At 39.6% G+C, this 12,300-nt stretch overlaps 1 protein-coding gene across 1 annotated transcript; it reads left to right on the top strand.

Annotated features, from left to right (window-relative positions):
* On the top strand, positions 3,894-7,523 carry LOC8075285 (putative hydrolase C777.06c). Its single transcript, XM_021463996.1, has 9 exons — positions 3,894-4,273; positions 5,118-5,250; positions 5,344-5,471; positions 5,588-5,735; positions 5,816-5,921; positions 6,481-6,548; positions 6,669-6,704; positions 6,826-6,935; positions 7,061-7,523. Exons 1-9 carry the CDS (start codon positions 4,017-4,019, stop codon positions 7,116-7,118), a joined length of 1,044 nt encoding a protein of 347 aa, XP_021319671.1. The 5' UTR covers positions 3,894-4,016; the 3' UTR covers positions 7,119-7,523.

Genomic DNA, 12,300 nt, shown 5'->3' with positions numbered 1-12,300 from the left:
CAAAAGCGAGTGGTGGAAAGGTTCCCTTCATCGCCAATGGGTTTGTACTACACGTACATAAAGCCCACAGATGAGTATGTTGCGATGAAGACCATATTCAGAAACACAGAATCATTTCGAATATGGTATGACCGCTTGGGTCATCCTGGGTTGGGTATGATGAGAAGAATCATCAACAATTCTGCTGGCCATAATGTCAAAGGCTCCTCCAATCCTGAATATTTTATTTGCACCGCATGTGCAAAAGGAAAGCTGATCACTAGACCATCCCTCCTGAAGATTAGGGATGAGTCACTTGTGTTCCTACAAAGGATACAAGGTGACATATGTGGACCTATCCAGCCCTTGTCGGGCCCATTTAGGTACTTTATGGTACTGATTGATGCATCTATCAGATGGAGCCATGTGGACCTGTTGTCCACTAGAAACCATGCTTTCTCCAAGCTCATTGCCCAGATAATCAGGCTGAAAGCAAGTTTCCCTGATAACCGCATCTAGTCCATTCGGATGGATAATGCTGGTGAGTTCAGGTCGAAAGCTTTTGATGATTATTGCTTAGCCCTCGGCATTAAGGTAGAACACTCAGTACCACATGTCCACACATAAAATGGTCTAGCTGAGTCCTTGATCAAGAGGATCAAGTGGATTGCCAGGCCGTTGCTGTAGAATTGTAAGCTGCCAACCAGTTGTTGGGGCCATGCGGTGTTGCATGCTGCAGCACTGATCCAACTCAGGTCAACTGCATACCATGATACATCCCCCTTGCAGTTAGTGCATGGGAAAGAACCAAGTATTTCCCACCTACGAATATTTGGCTGCGCAGTGTACGTGCCAATACCACCACCCCAGCGTACCACGATGGGACCCCACCGGAAGTTGGGGATATATGTTGGTTATGTGACTCCGTCCGTAATCAAATATTTAGAGCCTACGACTGGGGATCTTCATACGGCTCGGTACGCTGATTGTGTCTTCGATGAAGACCATTTCCCAGCGTTAGGGGGAGATAGGCATCTAGAAGAATGCCGGGAAATTTAATGGAATGCATCGGGGATGCAATCCTTAGACCCACGCACTAACGAATTTGAACTAGAAGTTCAGAGAATTATTCATTTGCAAGGTCTTGCAAATGAGCTGCCAGATGCCTTCGCTGATCACAAAAGGTTGACAAGGTCGCATATACCTGCAGTAAATGCGCCGGAGAGAGTTCAGGTACCCCTGAAGGCTACCAACTCTATAGTCTCCCCTAATCCTAGGAAGAGGGGGAGACCTCCGGGTGCTCAGGACAAGGTCCCGCAGAGACGTCCACAGATGCGACGGTCTGAGACACTTGCACCACTCGAAGAATCAGTTGAAGAAGCTCGACCCGAAGTCGAGAATGTCCCAGAAGTGGCAACTCAACCTGAAGTTGAGGAGGTCCCTGAAGGACACCATTCTGAAGATGGAAATCCCAATGCGTCGCGCGCACATCATCGCATTGGAAGATCGGAACGCCCCAACTCAATCGTTACGGGAAATCACGATGAGTGGGAGGACGAAAATGAAGAGATCGCCACTAACTATGTGGAATCAGGAGAGTCATTTCATAGAAAGACCACTATTGTCGACATATATTTTGCCTCAAAAACTGCTGACTCAATGGATCTGGATCCAGAACCAAAGTCCATGATAGAGTGCCGGAAGCACTCGGACTGGGATAAATGGAAAGCAACAATTGAGGCTGAGTTGCGCTCGCTTTGCCAAAGAGAGGTTTTTGGGCCTGCAGTCCCAACACCTCCAAAGGTCATCCCTGTAGGATGCAAATGGGTCTTCCTCCGGAAGAGGAATGAACATGGCGAGGTAGTAAGATACAAAGCGAGGCTAGTGGCACAAGGGTTCACGCAGAGACCCGACATTGATTACGATGAAACATACTCTCCTGTCATGAGTGGCATAACGTTTCGATACCTTATATCTATGGCAGCTAACTTGAATTTGAAAATGCAGTTGATGGATGTTGTGACCGCATACTTGTACGGGTCACTTGATTTGGAAATATACATGAGAGTCCCTGAAGGACTCAAGATCCCTAGACCGAATCAAAACCGTAACATGTTCAGCGTCCGCCTGCAACGGTCATTGTATGGGTTGAAACAATCTAGAAGGATGTGGTTCAACCAATTGAGTAACTTTCTCCTGCAGAGAGGTTACATCAATAATGATGATTGTCCCTGTGTTTTCATAAAGAAATCCAATGATGGATTTTGCATAATCTCCATTTATGTCGATGATTTGAACATCTTCGGGACTACAAGGAACATTGAGGAAGCAATGACTTACCTCAAGGCGGAGTTTTGTTTGGGCCTACAGCTCGAAAACCTCCCTGAAGGAGTGTTTGTACACCAGTCCACTTATACTAAGAGGGTACTTGAAAAATTCAATATGAGCAAGTGCCACCCTCTTAAGACCCCCATGGTGGTCCGATCTCTAGAAGCGGATAAGGACCCATTTAGACCAAAGGGCGATGATGAGGAAGTATTGGGACCCGAAGTTCCATACTTAAGCGCCATCGGAGCATTGATGTACCTTGCAAACTGCACTAGACCTGACATTGCGTTTGTAGTAAATCTGTTGGCAAGGTACAGTGCTGCCCCAACCAGGAGATATTGGGTTGGTGTCAAAACCATCTTGAGGTACCTACAAGGTACACAAGACCTTGGTCTATGGTTCCCAAAGAACCAAGCTCCAACCATGGTGGGATATGTGGATGCTGGCTATATGTCTGACCCGCATAATGCCAGATCACAAACTGGTTTTGTCTTTCTCTGTGGTGGTGCAGCCATTTCCTGGCGGTCTATAAAGCAGACCCTAGTTGCCACATCGACCAACCACTCAGAGATAATCGCTCTGTATGAGGCTGCACGAGCGTGTGTTTGGTTGCGACGAATGATTAATCACATCCAGAAGTCATGTGGTATGAACATCGCTGACACCCCCACCATTATCTATGATGATAATACGGCTTATGTTGCATAGATGCACATGGGTTATGTCAATAGCAATCTCACAAAGTATATTGCTCCAAAGTTCTTTTATCCCCATGAGCTCCAAAAGAGCGGGGAGATAAATATCCTGCAAGCAAGATCGTGCGATAACCTCGCCGATCTTTTCACAAAATCTCTACCCGCCTCTAGTTTCTATAAGTGCGTCCATGGAATTGGTATGAGGCGACTTAGAGAGTTGCAGGGTCTAGGGGGAGACCAGCCCCAAAGACACAACCCATGACCGTGGTCCTGAAGATCACGAGTCGGTCCTGAAGACCGACCTAAACATCAAATGTTGTACTCTTTTTTCCTTGATGAGTTTTTTCCCACTGGGTTTTCTCATGCAAGGTTTTTAACAAGGCAACAGGTGCAGCATAAGCGATGTGTGTGATGTACTCTTTTCTCCTACCTTTTTTCCCACAGGGTTTTTGGGGAGAGTTTTTAACGAGGCATACACATAGCATAAATTTGGCCAAGGGAGAGTGTTGAAAATCAAAGTCAAGAAACAGTATATGAATATGGACTTTGAATGATGGCCAAATTAATGAAGGAGGAGAGGAATTTCAAGGGATTCAAACACTGTACAAACTTGTATTCATTGTCTTTGTCCCTCTATAAATATAAATAGGGAGTCCCTTTCAGCTGATGAGATATACAAGTGAAAAGTGAAAGTGAACTACAAAGCCTCTCATTCTTCTCATCTCTCTGTTTGTGTTCGCGAGTGAGTGAAATTTATGAGCATCCAGTGAACGATTTCTAACGGTTTTACTTTCTTTCTTGTCTAGCTCAATATTAAACAACACTTTCCCTAATGTATTTCGTGTGTCCCACTGCGGATGGCCAAGTCTTGTCGAGGTCAATAACAAATGGCAGGAAAACAAAACTTTCCCGCCGCCGGCCGGCGCCACCATTAAACAACCGCAGAAAGGTGAGGAGGACCGTGCCGGAAGAGATCGAGAGCAAAAAATCAGACCATATTTTCCCCCGTGAGGCATGAATCCAGTGTCCCAAGCTCCCAACGAAACAAACAAGGACCAATCCGTCCAGGAATCGATGGAGCCCGTTCCGCTCGAGTCGCCTACCAGGGGCGCGGCGGCGCCGCAGTCCTCATCCTCGTCGCTGATCTTCCTCGGCACGGGCTGCTCCGGTGCGCTGCCCGACACACGGTGCCTCCTCAAGCCGTCGACGCCGCCCTGCGACGTCTGTTCCATGGGCGTCTCCCTCCCTCCGGAGCGGAACCCCAACTACAGGTGCACACTGTACTTCTACGGGCAACGAGTTTCAGCTTCAGTTAACATGAGTTATTCCATTTGGCATCAATATTCCTTTTTCTAATTTTATACTTAACCACCGTTTCTAAATGCTTTAACACTTTGGAGCGCTTTATTTGTTTTTGAATAATTGATGCTTCACTTTCCTGGAAGCACAATTTTAAATTTAGTTAAAGTCTATTTTCCAACCTTCAAATTACACAACAGTCTAATTTTCGGCCTCTAATTACGAAAACCTGGCAATTTGGTCCTTTAGCTAGTTTCCCAAGTAGTTCTCTATTTTCTGAAAATAATATAAAAATCATAACTAATTTGTTTTAAATCAGATAAATATGAAACTAGTTCCATTTTTCCTTTTAAAGATGTTATCTATTCGTTGGTTACTGAACAAATAAGTTTCAAATAACTCCAAATAGAACACCAATGATAGATAACATTTTTAGATATTGGTTTCACTTTTTTATTATTTAAGATTAAGATAACTTATGAATTTTAGAGATTAAACCAGTTTTTTCAGAGAATATAAAGGTAGCATTGAAACTAGTTAGAGGACTAAATTTGTCGGTTTTAACAATTGGAGGGTTTTTGGTACCCGATTTTTGTAGTCCAACATTCAAAATAGAGCTAACGTGGAAGTTAAAGGGTGAAAAATGTCCTTTTTTTGCTTACATTAATGTTCTATAGATATAGGAGTGTTTAGATAACTTTGTGAGGGCACTTTATTGATTTTATAGGAGGAAATATAGAACCTTGATACACGTGCATTGGTCATAGGACATTAGTGCTTAGTACTGACAAAATGCATATGCCTGTTTGCTTTCAGGCTGAACACCTCCCTCTTGATAGACTATTGCCATGACGAAACCCACAAGTACATCCTAATCGACATTGGCAAGACCTTCAGAGAACAAGTTCTCCGGTGGTTTGTCCACCACAAAGTTCCTTCCGTTGATTCAGTGAGATTTTTGACAGTGCATTCTTTTTCTAAAATGATGCTTACCCTCTCAATTCTCATGGCAGCAGCACTAAGAGGGTTCTCTGCACTGCAGATCATTCTGACTCATGAGCACGCAGATGCTGTCTTAGGCCTTGATGAAGTCTGGGTGGTACAACCAAGGAATGGAAGAAATGACATTGAACAAATTCCTATTTTTCTCACACAATTCACCATGGACAGGTTCACCTTCACCTCGTGCTTTTTCTTAGTGCACTGCACTGAATGACCTTTGAATAACTGCACTGCAATAGTCACCAACACAATGTGTCATGTAATACCAACCACCGAATTTACAGTATCTCGAGAAGATTCCCCTACTTGATTGAGCAAAAGCCAGAGGATGGCGATGAAGATGCCCAAGCAGCGAAAATTGACTGGAAGATAATTGAGGATGATGTCGACAAACCGTTTGTAGCATCAGGGCTAGAGTTTATGCCATTGCCGGTAACAACAACCAGCATTGTTATCTTGTTACATGTTTGCCTTCTGGAGTGGTGTTACTTAGCTTGCTATTCTATGTTCAGGTAATGCACGGAGAGGGGTATCTTTGCTTAGGCTTTTTATTTGGGAGGAGATCCAGAGTTGCATATTTATCTGATGTTTCAAGATTTCTACCTAAAACTGAGCATGGTAAAAAAAATAATTCTTGGTCCATAATCCTTTCTCCAGATAGTTAGAATATTTGTTCTTATGGATTATAGATAGGAGAACTTTTAATCAATACGACATGGCGTTTTTCACTGACATGTTAAAGGCATGGTTTATAATGAAAGAGAAGACGATACTAGTTTATTCAGTTGCATCCAAAATTTTTTACACTATTTATGAATGTGGTTGATAATGCAGCAGGTTATTTTTATATGTTGTTGCTGAAACTTGTATGCCCAATGCTATAGGTGGGGTATTGAACCAAAAATAAATAAATAAAAAATCTACACACCAGCTCCACTGATTTCATCTGATCAAATTCAATGGTACCACTTTTCAGTATGTTTCTCTGAGACCAGAGTCTTAGTATATGTATATGTCAGCTATCAAATAGTTTTGACAAGGTTGCAAAACATAATTTCACGTGGCAAAAAAATCTAGCTTTTTTTTGTAGTTGGCTTCTCTTGTTTCCTGCATATTTTACTGCTCCATGTCACTGAGTGGAATGTAATGCTGAATTGCTGATGCTGTCTGCCTCTAGTTATTTCAAAGTCTGGTGCTGGACAACTTGACCTTCTTATACTAGAAGCAAACGCTTTGCATGGAGTGGTAAGTGTTCCATATTTCGTTTCATTGATGAATACAAAATTGCTGATTATCTGATACAATTAAAGCCCAAATGCTGTCAAATATGTTGATGGTCTGACATGGGCTTCATATTCTGAACAGGGAGATTCTTTCAGCACCCATTTAACTCTGAGTGAGGTTATTTTCATGAACTTCTAATATTTCTTATTAATTAGATTGTCTTAACAAACTGTCAAGTGTTCCTTGTGGGGGGAAGCAATTTTTTCTCCACCATGAAACGAATGTTCTATTTTTGCAGAGTCTTGATGCTATCAAGAGAATCCGTCCTAAACGAGCTCTGTTGATTGGAATGAGACACTTTTTTGAGCATCAGAGAGAAAACCAGATGTTGGCGGAATGGTCTATCAGGTATGAAATTTACAAAAGTTTAACTGGAAATAATTGTTATACTGGTAATCAAATTATCAATAGTGTGATGGGAAGGGAGTGTATACGGCCTTGTCTGATGTGTAAGCCTGTATGTATGATTGCAGAGAAGGAATACCCGTACAGCTAGCTCATGACGGCCTACGCATCTTCATTGACTTGTAATGCAGTTTGTTCCGTCTGTCCGTTGCTCATTTCAAACGGGAACAAAGTTCAGACCGGATTGTGCAACCGTTCGGCGATTACTTTATTTGTCTATAATTTTTCTATGGAAAAGGTATTTTTTATTATTACCCAGGGAAAAAAGTGTTGCACTCACCATGCTGTTAAATGTCTAGTCATCTTCGCTAGTTGTACAAGCTCCAATGTTTATATAACCACTAAACAGGCTGCTAAATGCCGGTGAGTTGATTGTTTAGGAGCACTTAAGCTTTTATGCCCAGTAGCAAGGTGGCTAATTCTATGTAATGTAATGGGAAATTTCATTCATCTCTTACTTTGATGTCAATGTTTGAATGTAATATAATTATGAACTTTTTCTAATATAATAATATATACTATGAACTTATAATTAAATAAACCCGCAAAGGTGAATGGATCGTGTTGGCAGTTTTTTTCTTCGATCGACTCGATTGTGTTTGCAGCTGAGGGAAAAACAAAAAACGCAGCGGAACTGGTCGAAATTAGGAAAATCTATTTTTCTTCCTCTAACTTTCACGAAAGTCTGCTTTCCTCTCTCAACTTCAAAACTGGACAATCCACCTTCCCAACTTTTCAAACCGTGTATTTTACTTTCCTGGTGCGGTTTCGAAGGTGGTTTTGCTACAGTGAATAGTGGGTTGCTACAGTGACCGTGGTTTTGTCTTTTTCTTTTTACATTATTTCGGTTGAATCTTTGAAAAATCATATTAAATCATAAAAAATCATAAAATGGAAAATCTAATTTTGTTGAACTCCACATAAGTAAATCTACACAATGAACATATTACATATAATATGGTATGCTTTAGTATAAAGTTTTTGCTATAAAGGTTTTGTTTTTTCTTTTATTTATTTATTTCGGCTAAATATTTAAAAATCATAGTAAATTATGGAAAAATCATAAAATATAAAATATAATTTTGTTAGACTTCACATGAGCATATCTATACAGTAAATATATATTATTGTATGCTTTAGTATAATTTTTTGTTGTAGCTTTAGATTTATGCTTTTCTGTAATCTTTTTCCTTTTATTAAAAAGAGTCAAAGTAAATCATTCACACGACTCGCTCGCTCGCCGGTGCTAAAGGTCTGCTGCAGCTGCCTAGCACCTAGCGCACTTTGGTGCTTAGACCTGCTGTGTAGGCTAGAAACATGACGCATGTGACATTAGGCCTTGTCAAGTGTCATGCGTCTGGTAGGCCTTATTTACTCCAAAAAAATTTGTAAAATAGAAATAGTAGCACTTCTAGCGCACTTTGGTGCTTAGGCCTGCTGTGTAGACTAGAAACATGACGCATGTGACATTAGGCCTTGTCAAGTGTCATGCGTCTGGTAGGCCTTGTTTACTTCCAAAAATTTTTGCAAAATAGGAATAGTAGCACTTTCGTTTGTTTTTGAAAAATATTGTTCAATCATAGACTAACTAGGTACAAAAAATTATATTTAGTGCTCCATGTATGTGCCACAAGATTCGATGTAATGGAAAATGTGAAAAATTTTACAAAATATTTTAGAAACTAAACAAGGCCTAATATGTGCTGTATTCGGATGCTTTGAGCGCTGGAGTGTTGGTGGAGGCCACCACGAAATAGAAAAAAGGATTTTTTTTTAGTTCAAAATTTTTTTACAAAATGATATTGTAGCACTTTTATTTGTATTTAACAAATATTATTCAATCAAAAACTAGATTTAAAAGATTCATCTCGCAAATTACAGGTAAACTGTTCAATTAGTTATTATTTTTATCTATATTTAATGTTACATGCATTCACAAGATCTTCAAAAGTTTTTGAATTTCGAGTAGAACTAAATTAGGCCAAATTTCATAAAACAGAATGCAAACGGATCAAACATGTACGCAGGTTCTTCGCACCCCTCATGCAGCTGATGGGCCCCACACACATGTTGTCCAGACATGAACCTATGACCCATCACGGGTTTAGTTTTGTGCCAAAACACATGCCCATTCGGGTCACGGGTACCCACGGGTCGCCCATAATATCAATAAAATTTGAACTTATTTCATAGATATTTATTAGATATAAATATCTCATGTAGTTCAACTTTTTTGTCTTTCTAATCTAAGAAGAGAAAAATATTATAGATTTTAACTGCTTACCTAGGTATCATCACTCTTTTATATCTAATAAATATCTATGAAATAAGTTCAAATTTTAGTCTCATATCGCCAACCAAAGGAGAGAGTGGTGATACCTAGTATAGATTCCACCACTCTCTCCTTTGGTTGGCGATATGAGACTAAAAACATCATGTTGTGAGTAATAACTAAAAACAAACATATGTGGGCTCGTTTTCCTTGTTAAGACCTAGGTAGACAACACCACCTCAAACAAATGTGTCATGTATGGATACTTGTATGGATACTTGTGTTTTGTTCTTTTCTCTACCTTTTCTAATACTAACTCAAAATTGTTTCCATACCTTATTATCTAAAATTTATTTATACAAAGTGCGTATGATATATAGATTAGGTGGGTAGATATAAACTACTTTGCTATTATAGATCGGGTTTACAAAACTCATGGGTTTACGGGTTTGGATACTATATTCCTAGACCCATGCCCATAAACCCATTGGGTCTAGCTTTTTACCCATTAACAAATCTGTGGTAGAGAAATTGATCCAAACCCATGCCTAATAGGATATAAAAACCCATCGGGTTTCGGATCTCGGGTACTCGTTGCCATCTTTAATAATGGCAGAAGTGCTCAGGTCGAACAACGACACAACAACACGCAGCAAGGCAGCAACGCGCAGGGCCAGCAGGCTACCTAGGCCTTGTTCAGTTCTAAAATTTTTTACACTTTCGTTCGGATTTTGATAAATATTATCTAATTATAAATTAACTAGGCTAAAATATTTATGTCATAGATTAGGTAAACTGTGTAATTAGGCCTTGTTTAGCTTCAAAATTTTTCTGATTTGAATATTGTAGCACTTTCGTTTTTATTTGGTAATTATTGTCTAATCATGGACTAACTAGGCTCAAAAGATTCATCTTGCGATTTACATGTAAACTATGCAATTAGTTTTTGTTTTCGTCTATATTTAATACTTCATGCGTGTAAAGCAAGATTTGATATGACGAGTAATATTGAAAAGTTTTTGGTTTTTGGGGAAACTAAACAAGGCCTTAATTATTTTTTATCAATATTTAATGCTCCATATATGTGCCACAAGATTCGATGTGATGGAGAATCTGAAAAATTTTATAAAAAATTTTAGGAACTAAGCATCCTAGCAAGCTAGCTAGCATTAGCACAACAGCAACACGTGCGACAACTAGGCATTGTTTAGTTTTAAAAAAATTGCAAAACTTGCTTATTTGGATGATAAGACATGACAGAAAGTACTGTTGGTTGATTTATTGTGATAGAAAAATACTACTAAATGGCTGGCAGATTCGGCTGATAAGCTCAAGCGTTGTTACGCATCGGGGGAGGCTCAAGTTTAAGAGGAAGCTGTTTCTGATTAGACTCAGTTTTGCCATGACAATTAACAAGGCACAAGGGCAGACTATCCCCAATGCTGGTGTGTATTTGCCTAAGCCGGTGTTCTCCCATGGTCAGTTGTATGTTGCGCTATCTAAAGCCACTGTCAAATCAAATATTAAGATCCTTGCGTCCCACCCAGTGATAAGAAGGATAAGAAAAAGAAGACAAAAGTAAATGGTACATGCACAAAGAATATTGTCTACAAGAAGGTCCTCGCTTGATGACAAGATATTGTCTTATGTTTTGCACAACTTTTATATTTTTACATTTCTATCCTTTGGTATTGACATTTGGTGTATACATCTGAATGTTAGGTAATAATAAAGGAGGTTGCAAAGAAATAAGAGACAAGTAGTTATGACTTGCTAACATGTTACTGATTGGATGTACAAATTATATATAACTGTAACATGTTCTTAAAGACTTATGTAATATTATATTAATATTTAATGTTTAATTATCATGATTGCTATATTGGTTCTTACATTATAAATAACTGAAGTTGATGGTTTAGTTTCACATTTAAAGTTAGAGTTAACTATCTATCGTGGTATTTTGTGTTCCCGTTGCAACGCACGGGTATTTACCTAGTTAGTTGAAATAACTCATAGCTGCAACTTCTATAATTATTTTGTTGGACTAAAATATACATATATTATATGTTCATTATGTATATATACTCATTTAGAGTCTAATAAAATTAGATTTTCTATTTTATGACTTTTCTATAATTTAATATGATTTTTTAAAGATTCAACCAAATAAATAAAAAAAGAAAAGGACAAAACCTTCATAGCAAAAAATTTATACTAAAACATACTATATTATATGTTTATTATGTAGATCTATTTATGTGAAGTCCAAAAAATTGAATTTTCTATTTTATAATTTTTCTGTTATTTACTATGATTTTTCAAAGATTTAGCCGAAATAATTAAAAATGAAAAAAAAGACAAAACCACCGTCAATATAGCAAAACCACTATTCACTATAGTAAAATCACCTTTAAAACTGCTCTAGAAAGGTAAAATGCACGGTTTAAAAAGTTGAGATAGGTGATTTGAAAAGCGGACTTTCGCGAAAGTTTTGTGAGAAAAAATAGTCTTTTTCCTCGAAATTACAAGGTAGGCCCACTATGCGGTTCATATAGAAACCTTACAACAAACCAAGCCTGCAAAAGGCCCGCTAAGCTGAAGGCCCATTCCCATGTATCTATGTATACAAGTCTACTACAAGTACACGCACATTTCTCCATCCGCTCCTCGCCTCGTCCCTCCTCCGAACCCTACCCTTCTCTCCGCCGCCGCCGCCGCAGTGAGCATGTGGTCGTACCCATGGTAACACCTCCTCGCGCTCCTTCGTTGTCTCACCGTTGGTTCGTCACCTGTGCCGATCTCGTTCTGGTCTTGATTATGCAGTCCGGGAGGAAGAGGACGCAGGAGCTCATGGAGGTGACCATGATCCTCGGCCCGGCCGTCCGCGAGGGCGAGTAACGTCTTCGGCGTCGCGCACATCCTCGCCTCTTCAACGACACCTTCCTCGCGAGTCAGACATCCTATTTGCGCTACATCTGCTTGTTGTTCTAGGCGGGCGCGGTGCTTGGTGCTGAGTCTGAGATGCTGTTATCT

This window comes from Sorghum bicolor, chromosome 6 (genome assembly GCF_000003195.3).
Source record: "Sorghum bicolor cultivar BTx623 chromosome 6, Sorghum_bicolor_NCBIv3, whole genome shotgun sequence".
In the NCBI taxonomy this organism is placed as follows: domain Eukaryota; kingdom Viridiplantae; phylum Streptophyta; class Magnoliopsida; order Poales; family Poaceae; genus Sorghum; species Sorghum bicolor.
The sequence above is the reverse complement of the archived record's forward strand: the minus strand, read 5'-3'. Positions and strand labels throughout refer to the sequence as shown.